The sequence below is a fragment of the Chelonoidis abingdonii genome, chromosome 3 (genome assembly GCF_003597395.2).
Source record: "Chelonoidis abingdonii isolate Lonesome George chromosome 3, CheloAbing_2.0, whole genome shotgun sequence".
NCBI lineage: Eukaryota > Metazoa > Chordata > Testudines > Testudinidae > Chelonoidis > Chelonoidis abingdonii.
Window position 1 is genome coordinate 100,067,305 of NC_133771.1, and position 18,245 is coordinate 100,085,549.

Below are 18,245 nucleotides of genomic sequence, written 5' to 3' on the forward strand. Positions count from 1 at the left end.
TTTGCTTCCGCCTCTTGCTGGAGTTCAGCAGTCGATGGGAGAGTGATCGGGGATTGATTTATCGTGTCTACACTACATGCGATAAATCGATCCCCGATAGATCGAACGTTACCCGCAGATCCAGCAGGTAGTGTAGACATATTCATAGTTCTGTCCCGTTAAGTGTTGCCTAGGCCCTCTAGCAGGAATATGTTTGTACCCTGGTCATGAGATGCCAGTGTTTCCTTTTTGGAATGCCAATGATATACACTGCCTCTGTATCAGAAGTGATTAGCTGTGTTCTGGGAGAAAGCTTTCTGAAAGGTGCCAGGGACATAGGAAGGGAAGGAACTCTTAACATGACACTTTCATGAGCTAGTATGCTGTGTTTCCACCAGGCCTGCTGAGAATAGGCTTGAATCTTAACTGCTAGAATGGGTGAAAGAGTAATGAATGTCAAATATATATATAATGTGTGCACAATGTGCCCCCTTCCTCCTCTCTCCTAACCAGCTATAACTGGAAGGAAGTAAGTTAAAATGATACATTGTTTAACTAAGTTTGATGAAGCAGTGAGAGAGAGGGATTGTAACTGTTCTTTTTTCTCTGTTTTATAGAGTGGAAAAAGTGCTGCTAACTTAGTAGATGTTGTCTTATAATTAACTGTGTTATCTCCCAAAAAGTAGACAGACAGAAAATATTTTAGATCACCAAGTCCATACCCTGCAACTGGTCTACCCGATAAAGTTTAAATAAACTATTATACTGATTCTGTACTTGATTATTGCTGTATCTTAAACATCCAGTTTCCTTTCTTCAGGCAGGAAGTCAGGACACCCTAAACAGCATAGCATTGAAATTTAACATCACTCCAAACCGACTTGTGGAACTCAATAGGCTGTTCACACACACAATTGTTCCAGGGCAGGTAATTTTTTAAGTTTTAAATACTCAGAAATTCTGATTCTTTGCTATGTGTTTAAAGACTCCCCCCGCCCCCCCAACTTAATGAGTCTGTTAGGCAGACATATATGATGGTGATGGGCAATGTAACTCAGATGGTTGCAAGAATTGGTCTAGGCCCACTTGGGAATCAGGTAACCCAAGAAGCCAGCTGGCCCAGGAATAAGAAACCCTGGGTTCCTTGTCCCAGAAGCAATCTGCATGGCAGGTCTGCCCAAGAACCCTAGATTCTGGGAGCGCCCATCAGCTGCTGAGTGACATTGACATCCTTGTCAGCTTCACCACTGCTAATAATGAGCAGCTGCTGTCCTGGGAGCATAGTTAGATTTGAAAACACCAGGTACAGTTTTTTTCCAGAATTTCTAATTTGCAAGAAATCTTGAAAATTTGATTTCATTCTGAGTCAGAACAAAACCCGTTCTCAAAATTCTGAAATTTCTCGCTAACCAGAAATCCTGAGTTTTGGCCAGCTCTAGAGATGATAATATCTAGCTCTTATAAAGTACATTTCATTAGTAGATCTCAAAACAACTTATAAAGTAAGCAAGTATCATTGTCCATTTGACAGATGGGGAAACCAAGGCACAGAGGTAAAGTGATTTGCCTATGGTCACTCAGCAGCAGAGTGAATTCAAGTACAGGGTCGCCTTAAGTTTTTATTATTTAAAGAAAAATAAATGTTTTTTTTTTAAATGTCTGTACTCGTAAATAATACTGTGGGTTTAAAAAGTTATGTAGTTTTAATTTTTCTTTTTGACCATTGAAGTGTATTTATTTCTGCACCTCTTTGGGCTTTGACATTGACAAATGACTCTGCAGCTTTATTTTAGGGTCTTAAGCTACTAAATGCTTGAAAGTCTGTAAGAGTAAACATCCAAATAAAACATGGCTTAATTTTTTTATTAAAAAAATTGTTGACGTTAGATTTATTTTTATGAATAAAAAGTTTCCAAGGTACCTGACAGTGTTCCATTGCATATTTTCTCTTTAATTCAGAAGAGTTTTTCCCTCTGACATAAATATGGTTTGAAAAAGAGACATCTTATTGCAAAACATAATTTTCTGTAACTTCTAGCTCTAAAATTTACATTTGTTGCTTCCTCCAGTGGCTTCTTTTTTTGGGTCCAATTTTTGCCTTTATAACAGGCATCTGCTGCATTAACTTATATAAACTATACTGTGATGATTTCTGTATTAGTTCATCTTGTAATTAGGTTGTAGTTTACACAGGTAAAGGAGGTTATCATTCTTTCAAAACTGATGTATGCTGCTGCCTTTCTCAAAAACAAAAGATAGACCCTGATCCTGCAGTGAGATTCATATGGAACCCCACTGACTGACAAATAGAATTTTAGAGAGAGAAGTTATTCCAGAATGTGTTTTGCAATGAGATGTGTGTGGTCAATACCAGATTGTCTTTGTTGGGACTCCTGCATGGATCTCATTGCAGAATCAGGGCCATAGTATTTATATTACATATCTCTCTCCTTTTCTTCTATATGTAACTCTTTTCAAATAGGTTATTTATATTTAATGTAATCTTTATGCAGATTCTCTATGTCCCAGATACTGATCACCATTCCAGTGCTTCTAGGTTAGCGTCTTCCAGTCCTGGTGCTCCTGTTTCTCCTTCATCATCAGATGCTGAATATGATAAACTTCCTGTAAGTAAATCTTGTGTTTACAGAACACTGTTTCTTTGAAACTCAGGTTAAATCCTATTAAATAGTTATTTTTTGATGAGGTTGCAATTGAGGCATTGTAGAAAATGGCATTAAAAGCTGCTGGGAGTTTAGATGTTTCTGTACTGATGTTTACACAATTAAACCAATCCCCCATTGTCCCCCCTCAGTCCTGTGATCTGATCCATGAAAATGGAGTCTCATTAAAGTCAGTGGGGCTGTGTTCATTGGTCTTTCCATGTCAATCAAATTGAAGAATTGGGCCTTAGTCAGTGTTCCCTCTAATTTTTCCCACCCATGTGCGGAATGAATTTTGTTATTATGGAGGTGTGACACATCACATTCATATTGGTGCACATAACAACATCCATGTGGTGGGGGTGGGACCGGGCGGTTTTTGTGGGAGGGGGCTGAGGCAGAGAGTTGCGGTGTGAAGGCTCTGGGTGGGGACAGAGGGTTGGGTGCAGGGGGTGAGGGCTCCAGCTGAGGATGATGGGTTTAGGACGCAGGAGGGTGCTCTGGGGCTACTGTGGGGGGAGAGGACTCTTCCTGTCCTCACCCCCAGTACTCTGTCCCCGCAGCAGCACCTGCACTGGGGGGGAGAGGTGCCTGTCCCTGCTGTGGGAGCTCTGGGGGCAGGGGCTACAGGATAGGTGCCTGGCTCTGGCAGGCTGACCGTGCCACAGCTGGGACCGGAATGCTCCAGGGTCGGGCCGTGCTCTGCCTGGGGCTGTCCAGGCCACACTGTTGTACTTAAAGTACTGCACAGGTTTTTTTTCAGGGGAAATAAGGTAAAACACCACATTTATTAGTAATACATGTATTAATTAACATTGTATCATATGCGTGTGATATATACGTATATATATCACAGTTATGCACTTACACACACACACAAGCACACTCCGTCTGGTTGTTACCAATTAGTTGCTCCCCCTAACTGCACTGGCCAGGTGAGTTAGATGGGGGAGGGGGTGGAGACGGGCTTCTCTGATCCGAATCGATGGTCCCATGTTGACAAGACGAGACCCGGGGTCCTCTGTAAGACACCTCACCTTTATAGCAGCTTCCTTCTTATGCAAATCCATACCAGATTCAAAATTTGTGTTTGTGTCCGTTGGTTCTTTGTTCTGCTTTCTTCTGGGTGTTGTTCCAATGCTGCAAAGAGGGTGTTTCCAAAAGAAGGTGCTTGCTTCTAACCCCTGAGGCCATCAGTATGTCTGTTTGTCTTTAATGAGCCCACCTGACAGGTTTTATTGTCCTTGGGTCTAGCTCCCAGCCCCTCAACCCCAAAAGGTTGAGGATGTTTGGAGGTGCTGCCTTCCATGCCTTGCTCATTCACACCTCATTCATTCAACAGGGCAATTGATTAAGGGAGTTGGTGGGGGAGGGGGATCTTGTTCTACTGCTAGCAAAAAGACATTTTTCTTCTATCTTATTTCTATCCTTAGGGTCTATAACATTATACCAAGGGCAATGCAAAGTTTCTACATGAGGCTTTGATACAAAGTTTCCATATACCAAGGCTCATTAATACAAGATTTCTATATGAGGCTTTGATACAAAGTCTCATGAAAACAGAGGTCACAAGTGGGTAGACCCTCTACAAGGTTATTTGAAGAGGCACAATGTAGTTAAATCTCTGATAATTTTCATATGACTTTACAACACCATCCCGGCCACGCCTGGGACTGTACCTGGGCCCGATCTGGCTGCAGTAGGTCTGTGCTGCAGGGTGAGTTGGCCCCTCCCCTGGCTGAAGCAGGCCCCCGGGTGGGTTCCCTAAACCCCTGCGTGGCGCTAAATAGGCTACTGCGTGACTGCGCAGTTTACAGGGAACTTAGGCTTTAGTGTGATTAACTTAGGTGTCTAACTGGAAACTTTTGTAGTGAGTGGTTTTGTTTTTTTCTTAATTTCCTGCCTCTTATTTACTTGGAGATTTTTTTTTTTTTTTTTTATAATGTTATAAACAAAATGTGGACACATGCTGGTGGAGTATGAAATATAAATCTGGCTGTGTTCTTTCTTTAAACCAGAAGGAAAATTGTTAATGCACCTTGGTCTTTATCTTTTCAAAATCTGAGAAGGAAAATGTCTGTGAAACTGGTCCTGATGTCTTGCACTGAGGCTTTTGCTTTTTAAAGGATGCTGACTTGGCAAGAAAGGCCTTCAAACCAATTGAGCGAGTCCTGTCATCTACCTCGGAGGAAGATGAACCAATAGTTGTCAAATTTTTAAAAATGAACTGCCGTTACTTCACAGACGGTAAGGTAAGTGGAGCTTGGGCCTTGTGTCTGATTCGAGATCCTTTTAGAGAGTGAACTTTGTTGTTAGTGTAAGTTAAAGGCTAACAGCGGGTTTGGGAGCCAAGCATAACATAAGAAAGTGCTCTGGACATTCTGTTTGTTACTCCACACTATAGTGACATATTTGCTCTTTACGTCCATTTACCTATTATAGTGACTGCTTGATGGAAGAATAGCTCTTCCTTCCCACCCATCTCCTCCTCCTTTACAGCCTTTTACAAGAAAGGTCTCCTTTGAAGAAATGTTGGGGGCCCCACCCATCTGCTTGGAAGACACCTGTACAGAGAGTATTGCACTTCATAGTTCCACTAATCATGATGTACAAAATGCCTGAACATAGACTGCCAAGTTCCATCAAATTACAGGATCACTTTATAAAATAGACAAATGTTTGTTGTAGTATGTGTGTGACTTGAATTGGCTTTGAACTCTCCCTAGGGGTAGATGCACAAGATCAGGGCAGATCTTAGTTCTCTTACTCCTGAAGTTTGAAAACTGTTTTCCTACACTTATTTATTTTCTTATCTACTCTTGTTGTTTCTCATTTACGTCTCCTATAAAAGATGTCTATACACTTGAGTTTTCACGTTCTTTGGAGCCAACAGGAAACACTTGAGATACTAATTGTTTCAACTTAGCTTTTTTCCCTTTTGTCCTATTGTTTTGTATACGATTTACATTCAGGGCTCTCACTTTTTCTGTTTCTGAACAGATGTGGAATATGCATTTAATCAACTTGGAGTTTTTGTAGAAAGTAGCAGAATACTGGTGTGTCTTGTGCAGAAACTTGTACAAGACAGTGCTTTCTTGTGTAAAGCTTCTAACAGAACGCTGTGGCCCCCAACTGCACTGGGCCAGGTATTATAAAGAAGGATAAATAAAAAGAGAACTCTTTGGAACACTCAAAATGCTTAGCTGACAAGGACAGTGTTATAAAGAGGATTCAAGGTACTTAACTTTCATTGATACTGGGATCCATTTCAAATTATATAACTGTCAGTTTCTTTGAAGCCTACGTATGCTTTAGGAGCCAAAACCAGCTTCACACCTCAGCAGTCCAGTGTGGACTTTGGTCTTGGCAACGTATCTTCAAGCAGAGTCTGAGCTATTCCTGTTTCCCCTTTGGCCCAAATACAAAACTTGGCCTATGTATGTGGCATTCTGCTCTCTGTATTGAGAACAGTGACTTTGATACCTGTGTGTCTGAATGGCAGAACCTCCTGCTATACACACAGATCACACAGAAGAAGGATGTGCAAAGTATATCTTGCCTTTGCTCCACAGACAAAAGGCAACACGTGCTCCCTAATATCGATCTGTTAGTTTTGTTGTATCTCTTCCTCTGGCTTCCTAGCCTGGACTGGCATGACTTGCTGGTTGACTAGCCTTTTTCTTAGTGATGCTTGCAGTGTTATACAGGCTAATCTTGTGGTCATTTGGGCCCTATGACAGCTGTCTGTCAAATGACTTCTGATCAAATGCAATATTACTGACAATTTTGGTCATGACTGTAGGTTACTAAAAGGCCACATCCATGAGCCCCATGTCCAGTTGTGGGGGACAGTCATTCATCCAACCCAGGACTAGTCATTTCCAAGAGTTAAAAATTGTTTCCACAGCAGTGTAAATTTCCAGCTTGGCCAGTGGTGCCATTGGAGGGTGGAGAATGGAATTACCATGTTGGATGCCTGTAAAATAGGTCAAGAAAAGATTTTCTATGTACCAGACAGCTCTCTCAAGAAAGGGGATGTGGAACCCTAGATTCATCTGCTGTCAGTACAGCAACATCTCCATCTCCCTGTTACTGAGAGGCCCTGTATGTGTGCAGAAATCCATGCCAGCAAGTTGAGGTAGGGCTGCTAGCACAGATTTACCAGGCAGGTGTAACGAAAATAAAAAGTTGCCGGTGGATTTAAAAAAAAAAATCTTTTTTTGCTTCTGGTTAATTAACAAGCTGCAGCTCCAGTTTATAGCAGCCAGGGATGAAAGTTAAGTACCTTGAATCCTCTTTATAACACTGTCCTTGTCAGCTAAGCATTTTGAGTGTTCCAAAGAGTTCTCTTTTTATTTATCCTTCTTTATAATACCTGGCCCAGTGCAGTTGGGGGCCACAGCGTTCTGTTAGAAAATATTGCCCCACAGGGATATAAAGAGACATGAGAGAGAGTATTATACTAGGCAAATAACTTAAAGGTGGACACTGAGCTATTCATTAAAGTGACCTCTGGTCAGTGATTAGATTTGATGTGTTAACTCTCTCTTCATTTGTTTTTATTAGGGTGTAGTTGGGGGTGTCATGATAGTGACTCCAAACAACATCATGTTTGACCCACATAAATCGGATCCTCTGGTAATTGAGAATGGCTGTGAAGAGTATGGGCTCATCTGCCCTATGGAGGAGGTTGTCTCGATAGCCCTCTACAATGATATCTCACACATGAAGATTAAAGATGCCCTGCCATCGTAAGGAGTGTTCTTTCCTGATTGTGTTTACATCTTATCAGCCGGGGAGGGGAAAACAGAACAAGAAAAGAGAGGTTTGGTGGGAGTGGTAATAAAGTTCATGGGAAGAGACAATTAACAGTGCCTTAAAGGAAAGAGAGCTGGAGAAAGGCAGAAAGGTATGATGTCCTATAAAACAGTGGTTCTCAGCCAGGTGTAGATATAGCCCTAGGGGTACCCAGATGTCTTCCGGGGGTACATCAGCTCATCTAGATATTTGCCTAATTTTACAACAGGCTACATAAAACGCAGTAGTGGAGTCAGTACAAACTAAAATTTCAGACAGACAATGACTTGTTTATACTGCTCTATATACTGTACACTGAAATGAAGGTACAATATTTATATACCATTGTAAAAATGAGAAAGTAAGCAATTTTTCAATACTGCTGTGCTGTGACATGTTTGTATTTTTCTGTCTGATTTTGGGAGCAAGTACTTCTCCAGTGAGGTGAAACTTGGGGGTACACAAGATAAATGAGACTCCTGAAAGGGATACAGTAGTCTGGAAAGGTTGAGAGCCACTGCTATAAAAGATGAAGGAAAATAAACTTTTCAACAGCAGAAAAGGAGACATGTAGTCGGTATCAAAACCTAACAGACAGAGGACAGTGAAAATGTCCAAAGGCAGAGAGAAAGATGGCACACCATGTGTAATGTTTAGGTTTGTGATATTTATTCCTGCTGGTTACTTTCTACAACTGATTGAGGCCCCCCTAGAAAGTGTTCCACAATTTTAATGGAAGGGAGGTGACTACAGAATGTTACTGATCAGTTTTCGTTCAGATTGCTTGCTGTTGCTATTGTGACTATATTGGTGAATGGAACAGGTATTTTTAAACATTTCTGGTCGCAGCACTGCCTCCCACAAACCTCCAAAATATCAGTCCTCTTATGGAGGAATAAGAGATCGTAACCCATTTAATTACTTCTAATACACAGCAGTGTTTTCTTACTTGGTATTTTCACTTACACTTTGTCATTTATACCTTGATGATGAATACTGTCCACAGGTCTGTTCTAGAAAACAACCTGTCTTCTCAATGCAGATAACAGGGTTTCACTGTCTAAATAAATGTGTTATCTTCCCTCTCCTCCCCTGCCCAACAAAAAAATTAGTCATAACATCTCAGCCATGCAGAACAAAGGCAGCTAGCCCTGGAGAGATGTATAGTGCTGATATAGTCATAGGTAAGACTTAAGATTTTGTCACCGTGATTTTTGGTAAAAATCACTGACAGGTCTCAGGCAATAAACAAAAATTCACAGAAGTCCTCAACCTGTCAGTGACTTTTACTAAAAATAATGGGGCGGCTTGGGGCTCCAGGGCCTGCCCACGGCAACTCAGGTCTCCGGGGCCCTAGGGCTGAGGTGGAAAATGTCACGGAGGTCTCTGAATGTTACAGAATCTGTGGCATAATGTGATCCTTAGTCATAGGGTTTCCTGTCTTAGCTGTTTAGACCTCTATACCATACTTTGCATCCCAGTATATCTTCATGGGAAAATATATAAGCTTTCATTATCTGTTCTCAGGCTCTTTAAACTTGACCTATGTGAATAACAAAGTAAATAAAGATCTTGAGCTAGATGTCCTTATTTCCAAGATTTTCCTAATTTCAGGCTCTTTGATAGGTTGCTCCACCCATCCCTTGAGTTTTTTGGGAAATTCTGCAGTCAAATGATCAAGTTTAGCATTGGGGGAATAACAAGTAACTTAAGCTTTTTAAGGCACTTACAGCTCTAAAGTTGTGTAAGTGCTTAAAAAATGTAGAGGAGATTCTCTCTGTGGTTTTCTGTACTTTCAATAATTAACTTCTACCAGTTAAAGGAGGAGGAATGCTGCAAGAGTCTCTAGCATTGTCCCAGACACTTCTCATCCTTTATAAAAGAAGAGTGGTATAACAGAATAAACAAGGCTAGATCTGTCGCTGGTGCAAATCAGTGCAGGTCCTTTGACTTCAGTAAAGGAATTCGATTTTATACCAGCTGGCCTTATGAATACTTGATGATGCATACAATGTTAGTTACATACGTACCATTTCTTCCCCCAAGAGAGAGATGCTGCAGAATTACTCCTTTTAAAAGTTATACTTCCCACAGTTTCTTCATTTTGATACCATGTATTTCAGCTGGTTTACATTTTATTTTCAGGGAAGCCATTTTTGGTTTGGTTTTGTCGTTTAAAATCATTTTCACATATTTAAGTTGTTTTTTTTGCCATTTTGTTTCGTTTCCATTTTGTTTTTAACATCCCACCTACATCCACCATTTTTCCTGACAGTGACATTCCAAAGGATCTTTGTCCTTTGTACAGGCCAGGAGAGTGGGAAGACCTTTCCTCTGAGAAAGATATCAACCCTTTCAGCAAATTCAAGTCCCTGAGCAAGGAAAAGAGGCAGCAAAGTGGGGATGATTCCAAATCAATGAAGCCTTTGGACAAGGAGAAATCTGCAGATTTTGAACTTCTTAAGCCTTCTGACAGCACTATTTCAATGGAAGCTAAGTCACTGGAACTTCCCAATGGCATGGCCTCTGCTGAAGCATCTGAAAGGTCTGCTGTAGGGGCACATACCAAGGAACCTTCTGGGGAAAAAGCTGCTTCAGACTCCAAAACCAAAGAACGTTCCCTTATAGAAGGAGGAGATGATGACTTCATTGAACTCCAAGAGACTGCATCTCTTACAAATACCAGATTAGACAGAAAAGATGCAGTAACAGAGAGTTTTTCTTTTGACCCCAAGGAGTTGGGGAAAGCCAGGTCGCAAGTAACCAAATCTGTTTCAGAAGTCCAGGACCTACTGGCATTTGATTCCTTGGGCACAAAGAATGATGTTGAACCCAAAGCTGATCTAGACTCAGAATCATGCGAGAAGCAAGATGTCATGCCAGAAGTAAACAAGTGTGCCAGTTCCCCGACAGGTAAGGTGGAGACTACACTGGACATTCAGAAGGAGCTAGATAAAAACAAACTTATTGAGTTTTACCTCAGTAAAGATAAAGATGGGTCACAGTCTTCTGAAAACCTACATGAGGCTGGAATCGCTGAAGGTGAAAATAATAAAGCAACAGGCGTAGACCTCACACTTAGCTGTTCAGAGTCCCAAGTTAACAAACTTCTTAAAGTTAAAAGTGACAATTCAAGCTGCATTGAAAGGAAAGAGCCTTCACTGGAAGTCTGTTTGGATGCAGTGGAGGAAAAGGATCTTAAAGAGTCTGTGAAATCTTCATCGGTACCATCTCTGGACAATGTGTGTCAAGAAACACAGTTGGACAATAATTCAGAAATCAGATTATGGCTGTTACAGAGAATTCAAGTACCAATTGAAGGTGGGTCTCTGTCTATGCTTATTCTGTTAATTGTGGGAGCTGGGCAGCATCAATTCAGTGCTCACTAGGATGATCTTCCTATTTATTTCCTTTTCAGTGTAGTTTGGTATTTTACAATATAAATCTTCAGGCGATAACTTGACCATGCAAATTCTCAGTCCAGAAGTAATGTATGAGAAAAAGAATCTCTTCTAATAGTTTGGGCTACTGAGTTTCAAAAAGTCATAGAATATCAGGGTTGGAAGGGACCTCTGGAGGTTGTCTAGTCCAACCCCCTGCTGAAAGCAGGACCAATTCCCAACTAAATCATCCCAGCCAGGGCTTTGTCAAGGAAGGAGATTCCACCACCTCCCTAGGTAACCCATTCCAGTGCTTCACCACCCTCCTAAGTTTGTCAGATGGCTAGCGTGCTTTGTCCATGTTTAGTAACTATTTTTTGTAACATTTTAGCCATAAGTGCAATAAAATGTCATCCATGTATCGTGTTGACTGACACGCAGTGGCTGAAAGATTACTATTATTTTGCTATGTATTGACATGATCTGCAGTTTCATTGAAGACTGCCAATGTACTTCTAATGTGTAAAAATCCAGAGCGATACATAGCAACATAATGACTCAAAAGAGTGTGCGTGCGTGCATGCATGCGTACAGGCGTGCACATGTTTATACTGTTTCTTCCTTTTTGTGCTGCTGGACCACCCAAGATGTGTTTGTTCTACTATTATGTAACTGTAGATGAAATATAGGAGAACATTGGAAAATGTGGAATTCTCTTGAACCCAAGCCAAGCTGACCTCCAGTTTACACAGCATGTGTGAGGTGTTTCTTTTTTCAAGTCTAAGGGCTTGATTCTCCCTTAAAACCAGGGTAACAAACTCCATTGACTTCAGTGGAGAAATCCTTGATTTACACCAGAGTAGGTGACAGGAGAATCATAGTCTAGGTCACAAATTGTGTCTGTGGGGGGAAGAGGAGGGAAATTAAATCTCCTCTTTTTGGAAGAGATCTGTGTGCCACTGACCGTTCTTGGGCATCTGTCTTACGGAAATGGTGGCCTTCAAACCTTCCCAGGGTGAATGTGGTAAACTCAGAGTGTTGACTATTCCTTCCCAGAAGGAGATTAATCTTTGTGTCTGTATCTAAGCTACCAGTACTGTACTAGAAGCCTATCATTCCTTTTGTTTCTGATTTAGATATGCTTCCTTCAAAAGAGGAGAAAAGCAAGACCCCTCCAATGTTCCTGTGTATCAAAGTGGGCAAGCCCATGAGAAAGTCCTTTGTTACTCAAAGCACCACCATGGCACAGCAGTATGGTAAAAGAAGAAAGCAGCCGGAGTACTGGTTTGCTGTTCCTCGGGAAAGGTAGGCTGCAGTGCATGATACAAAACGCATGTGTCTCTTCATTAATTATCAACCACATTAACAATTTTAGGTGCAAATCCTGACATCCTGTATCCCACACCAAAGTTTGCCCAAGAGCCCAAATACGGCAGGAATGCTAGGAGGTAAAGAGTCTGTGTGGGTGTTCTTGAGGATGCAGGGGAAGTGTATGGGGTGAAGAGGGACTGGAAGCGCAAAGGAAAGCATACCCCTCCTTAGCAGCATGTGAGCAGAGAGGTGTTTGGGAACTGGGGATGAAGGAGTGACTGTCAAAGAAGTTTGGTTATTTCTGCTTCTGTTGTTTAGAAGAGTATAAATTGTAATAAACAATGTTCAACAAAGGAGGGTTGGATTCCTTTTTCATTGAGCCTTTGTTTCTTGTATTCTGAATTGAAGGAGACCACTGTGAAAAGAACAACTTACTCTGCTGGAAGGATATATTGTGTATAGTAGTTGAATAATTTCTTGCTTAAACTTATTCTAAGAGCCATAGAATAAGTTCCAGAGACTTTATTAGAGCATCATGATTCACTTGAATTTCTAGCCTGTTAAAATATTATTTATTCCACTGGAATTTGTAGCTTGTAAAGATAGTCATGTGGCTGCTGCAGAGAAATCCTGTCAAAAGTGGGCATTTCAAAGGGTATTGCTTCCATCAGAGCTCAAGAGTACAATACTGAGGGCTGCATTTCAATGCGGTTATGTAAAAATGGCATTTTCTTACTCACATCTGTTCCCAGTTTGTATTTGGAGACTGATTGTCTGTCAAATGCTTTAGAAGATGGCCAGTGTTGTCCTACCGAACTTTTGTTAGCAGCATGGAGCCAACACAATTATGTGAGAGTATGAGATGGATCTATTCAGGCTTACACACAGAATTTTTTCAGTTGAATTTCAAACTCTGCCTGTCAATTCTATTTGAGCAGTTACAAGTTATGTAAGTGTCAAAATATGAATGGAAGTCAATGGGGCTTCTTTGGTGTAAATTAGGGCAGAATTGGGTTTGCAGGATCTCTAACAACTACAATGATGTACAAGCCAAAAGGAAGCCAATGTGGTTTTTTTTGTTTGTTTGTTTTTTTAAACTCCCCAGATTGAGTTTGTGAGGTTGGCACAAATTATCTTCTTACACAGCAAGTTAGCATAGTTTGCTGGTAGGTCAGTGAGCAGCAATAAATGCAGAACCCCGCAATGCCAGTTATTTTAAAGGTCATTTTTCAAAGTAAATCACCTGTTAAGCCATGCTCTTGATTTTTCTCCCTTTTGGCAGATGTGGACCAGTTTGCTAAAACTGCTTACCTGCATTTCACTGTATCAGTAACATTTAGCTTTCACTGACGGACAGAAGAACATAACTGGCTGTATTTGCTCATCAGACTTGTTGAAATAAGGCTTTAATTCAGTCAATGACCTAAAGTCTCATTTCATATTGCTAAATGATCTTTGGAATGGTAGGGCATTTTCCGACTTATGTTTTGAGAAGGCTTTTTTCCAGCTGCTGCCGCTTTCCACATACAACCCTCCTACCCTCATCCTCCCCTCGCCCCCTAGCAGTCTGCAATTGTATTGCTATAATGGACTCGCATAATATTGCAGAGCTGCTCAGTTAGTTCTATTGATGATCAAAAAATTAAGGAGAGAGAATTATCCCACTGTTGCAAATATCAGTCAGGGGGTTTAAGCTGTAGTCATTTTTTTAAAATCATATTTTCCTAATCTTCCAATAGTTTCAGAATACAAAAAACAAAGATAAAATTAGCTATGTCTGATCCCCGGGTGCATTTTAGAAAGGAGTTAGTTAAGCAGAGCAGTGATGTGGAACTTGCTGACTCAGAGATAAAGGTTTAATCCAGCTGGAATGTTGGTAGTAGTTAAATTTATAGTGGTTTGCGCTGTAGTTGAAGATAGCTTTTAATTCACTGGCTATGTGCAGAACCCAGTACTTGCTTCCGGGGGTGGGGGGGTGTCACAAAATTGTAGATTAAGAAAATTCTAGATTAAAATGTCAGCCAGCACTTCAGAGGTTGAGTGATACTGTAACTTAATGCATGGCCAGTATTGCATTTAAGGTGGTGTATCTAATTGAATGTTGTATTAAAAAAAAATGCTAAAGGTCTTTCTCTGGGTGCTTATTCTGTGTTCAAGGATAAATCTGAAATATATATTAACCTTAGCCATGCTTGAAAAATAACTTGCGTCCTTGTCATTGAGGAGTAGAAAATTCTTCTGGTGAGCGAAGTGGCCATGTATAATTTAAGCTATTTTTTTTTTTAAACTAATTTTCTAGCCCTATGATTACAAAGAAATCATTCTAAAAGTGAACTGCTGCCACTGAGTCTGCAGGCTGACAGCTCCAATACCTCTGCTGCTGGTCTTTGTCAAAGAGCCTCACAGTGAAATCAACAAGACTGGTGACTTTCAGAGCTGCTATTCAAAACCTTGACAGTTTCACTGCTGTCCATAAACAGGTCTGTTTCACTGTGCTGTTCCTTGGGAAAGCTGTGAACAGCAGATCACGTGGGGCTGTTTTTGTTTCTTTCCATAGATCAAAAAAAAAAGCATTGTCTAGTTATAAAACTTCAGATGCTGATGAAATTATTTATTCCAAATGTACAAAAAAACCAAAACCCAACCTGTATAGGCTCAATAGCCACATACAAACCCTCTCAACCTGCCACCAGTGAAACCAAATTCTCCCCTATGCAACCCAGTCATAGTAACCCAGAGGTGGCCAACCTGAACCTGAGAAGGAGCCACAGTTTACCAATGTACATTGCCAGAGAGCCACAGTAATACGTCAGCAGCCCCCACCAGCTCTCGCCCCTCGCTCCCTGCGCCTCCCAACCACTGGCAGCCCTGCTGCAGCACCTCCCAATCAGCTGTTTCGTGGCATGCAGGAGGCTGGGGGGGGGAGGACAAGGGCACGGCAGGCTCAGGGGAGGGGGCAGGAAGGGGTGGAGTGGGGGCAGGGCCTATGGCAGAACCAGGAGTTGACCAGTGAGCACCTCCGGCACATTGGAAAGTTGGCGCCTGTAGTGCAAGCCCTGGAGTCGGTGCCTATACCAGGAGCCACATCCTAACTACTGAAGAGCCGCATGTGGCTCCGGAGCCACAGGTTGGCCACCCCTGTAGTAACCTGTGTGACATCTTAGTGTATCTTTAAAAAAACAACAACAACAAAAAAACAGCTGTAGCCAGAATGTGGCGAAATGAGTATCCATGCTCCCAGGCATTCTGTCTGGTTAAATTCCCCCACAGGTTCAACTTTGAGTTCACCCCATCCTAAACTTCCATGTAGTGTTGCTGTGTGCTGTTAAACCACTGCTGTAATTAGCCCCACAGGTGCCTGCATTTCAGTGCTGCAGAGATAGTGGGGACTTAAACTGCCCCTCCTAGCGTAGTACTTGCTGTGTGCATACGTAGTGCAGGCACCCAGGTCTTTCAGTCTGGTACTTTTCATGAGTGCTAAAGTCACATGCAAAAAGTTACTTCATAATTTTCAAATTTGGTATCATACCATCATATACCTGTCTGAATTAATCTGTTTTTCAGTGTTTTCTGTAAGCCACCTGAAACATCAGTCGTGGAGATAGAAAAAATTTTATTCCTTAGTTTTAACTGTTTTAATAGCTTTTAATACAACTTTTAAAAAAAATATGTGCAGAACCGAGTATTTGCTTCCTGTGGGGTCACAAAACTGTAACGAATCATGTATCCACCTTGTCTTCTGTCTTAATTCTTCTAGTGCATTCCTTCTCGTGCAAAACATGATTTGCAAGTTTCAGAAAGTCCCAAAAATACGTCTCCCCATTGTCCCTGATGACGTAGTTGAGTTAATTGGTGACTCCAAGGCTGCTCCTTTGATTGCAAAATCGCAGCAGTCCTTGTCTCCAGCACGTAACTGGGAAGATGTAATCATTAAAGAAGTCTCAGCTGCACTACATAAGGGAACTTCTTATGCTGCTAACTGGCAGAGTAGCTCTAATGCTTTTGGACAGTGACTGAGAGTAACTAATTTGCTTGCTGGTAAACCTGACAATGGGTGTTGCTTACAGTGTTGGAGAGTAAGTATAAGTGGGCTTGTATTGTATGGCTTTATATTTTGCTGGAGCTAAGTGAATCTGTAGAATTACAATTCTGAATTGATTCTCAGTTGTTATTGAGGATATTAGACTGTTTGGTGAGCTACTCTTAAAATTATTTATTTAAAGGCATTAAGAGGAAAAATAGCTAGTGCTGGAAAATAAACACAACTGTAGAATGGTTTTTAGTTTAAGGTATGTATGGAATGTGGTGAAAAAACGATGCACAGATTAAGGAAGACTAGTATGATATGATTCAAGGTGAAACACACTATTCAATAATTTCTTCATTTTTGTTTTAAATTCTGCTTTGCAGGAACTGAAGTGCACATATCAGGCTTGAATCCAGAATTGCCAAATATACACTTACAAATTCAAAACACACATGTGCATGCTACATTAATTTTTTTCTAATTACTACAATATTCAGAATAGTTTCCATATTAAAAAGTAAACCCTGTCAGTTACCTGCAGTAGCCTTTCACCAGGCAAATGTAAGGATTTATTTTTTGCCTTGTTATCAGCATCCAGGAATCAGGCTCTCTCTCATTGGCACTCACTCGTTATGTTTGATGCAGACAATAGCTTCAGGAACGAGAGGTGATAGGTTTTGGTGCTTGATGAATATGGGCAATTTCTGTTTCCAGCACAATTGATTTTAAAAGATGAGATTCTGGCTGGTTTGTCTTTTGTTCATGAGAACCCAGGCTGTAAACAAACTGTGACATTCTGTCAGTTGAGAGGATATTAGTGGTTATTAAAGTTGGATCTCTTGCAAGAAATTTCAAACAAGTTGAATTCCATTCTAACTAGCAAGGGTCTAGAATCATTCATGGTACCATGTCAAATACACCAGGACTGTACATCATGGGTGATGTGACAGGGATCCGTCTGGATTTTGACATGACTCTGGACATTGGTGCTAGGACCATCTGGAGAGGCTGACCCAAAATTTCCCTCCCTTTCCTATTATTCATATGATTAATGGAGCAGACTGGATAAAGTTAAGGATTGGACTCCTTGGGTAATCCCAGCACCGATGTCCAGTGACCTTTGGAACTCCAGATAGGCAAGATACCAAGTAAAAGATACATTAGGTTTGCAGTGTGTTCTAGTTATGCAGCCAGTGGGTGCCTTGGATGTTCACTTTCATATATTCTTTATAGATGCTAAAGCCAGAAAGGACCACTGTGATTGTCTAGTCTGACCTCCTATATAACACAAGCCATGAGACTTCCCTGAATGAACTCGTGTTTGAACTGGAGAATATCTTCAAGGAAAACATCCAATCTTGATTTTAAAATTTCCAGTAATGGAGAATCTACCACAACCCTTAGAAATTCCTTCCACTGTTAATTTTTTTTTTTTTTAACCTTATTTCTAGTCTGAATTTATCTAGCTTCAATTTCTAGCCACTGGATCTTGTTATACACTGGATCTTGTCTGCTACATTAAAGAGCCCTCTTTTATCAAATATCTGTTCCTTTATAGTTACGCTTTAACCTTCTCTTTGATATGCTAAATAGATGGAACTTCTTCAGTCTCTCTCATTATATGGCATTTTTTTTTAACCCTTTTAATCATTCTTGTGGTTCTTCTCTGAACCCTCTCCAGTATTTCAAAATCCTTGAATTGTGGATTTCAGAACTGAATACAGGATTCCAGTAGCAATCACACCTGTGCCAAATACAGAGGTAATATAACATCCTTACTTGTACTTAATATTTCCTATTCCAAATGATCATGTTAGCCCTTTTAACCACAGCATTGCACAGCAAGCTTGCATTCGGCTGATTATCCACCATTACACTGAAGTATTTTTCAGTCACTGCTTCCCATGATAGAGTAGCCCATCGTGTAAGGCCTCGTATTCACTACAGAGTTTTGTAGAAAAAGTTATGCTGCTTTAATTATAGCACTTTAATTAAACCACTGTTGCATGTCCACACTATGCTGCTTGTGTCAGCAGAGCGTATCCACACTAATAGCTCTTGCATTGACACAGAGAGCAGTGCACTGTG

General features: G+C 40.9%; 1 protein-coding gene across 3 annotated transcripts in view; it reads left to right on the forward strand.

Annotated features, from left to right (window-relative positions):
- Nucleotides 1-18,245, forward strand: part of NCOA7 (nuclear receptor coactivator 7) — a 140,866-nt gene that overhangs the window by 95,264 nt on the left and 27,357 nt on the right. For 2 of the 3 annotated variants that reach the window (XM_075063916.1, XM_075063915.1), the window contains exons 5-10: nucleotides 800-907; nucleotides 2,493-2,606; nucleotides 4,769-4,894; nucleotides 7,209-7,393; nucleotides 9,715-10,760; nucleotides 11,956-12,124. In XM_075063916.1, the coding sequence (XP_074920017.1) occupies nucleotides 800-907; nucleotides 2,493-2,606; nucleotides 4,769-4,894; nucleotides 7,209-7,393; nucleotides 9,715-10,760; nucleotides 11,956-12,124 (1,748 nt within the window). The remainder of the gene's footprint in view (nucleotides 1-799; nucleotides 908-2,492; nucleotides 2,607-4,768; nucleotides 4,895-7,208; nucleotides 7,394-9,714; nucleotides 10,761-11,955; nucleotides 12,125-18,245) is intronic. The other variant, XM_075063917.1, reaches the window with a different exon arrangement.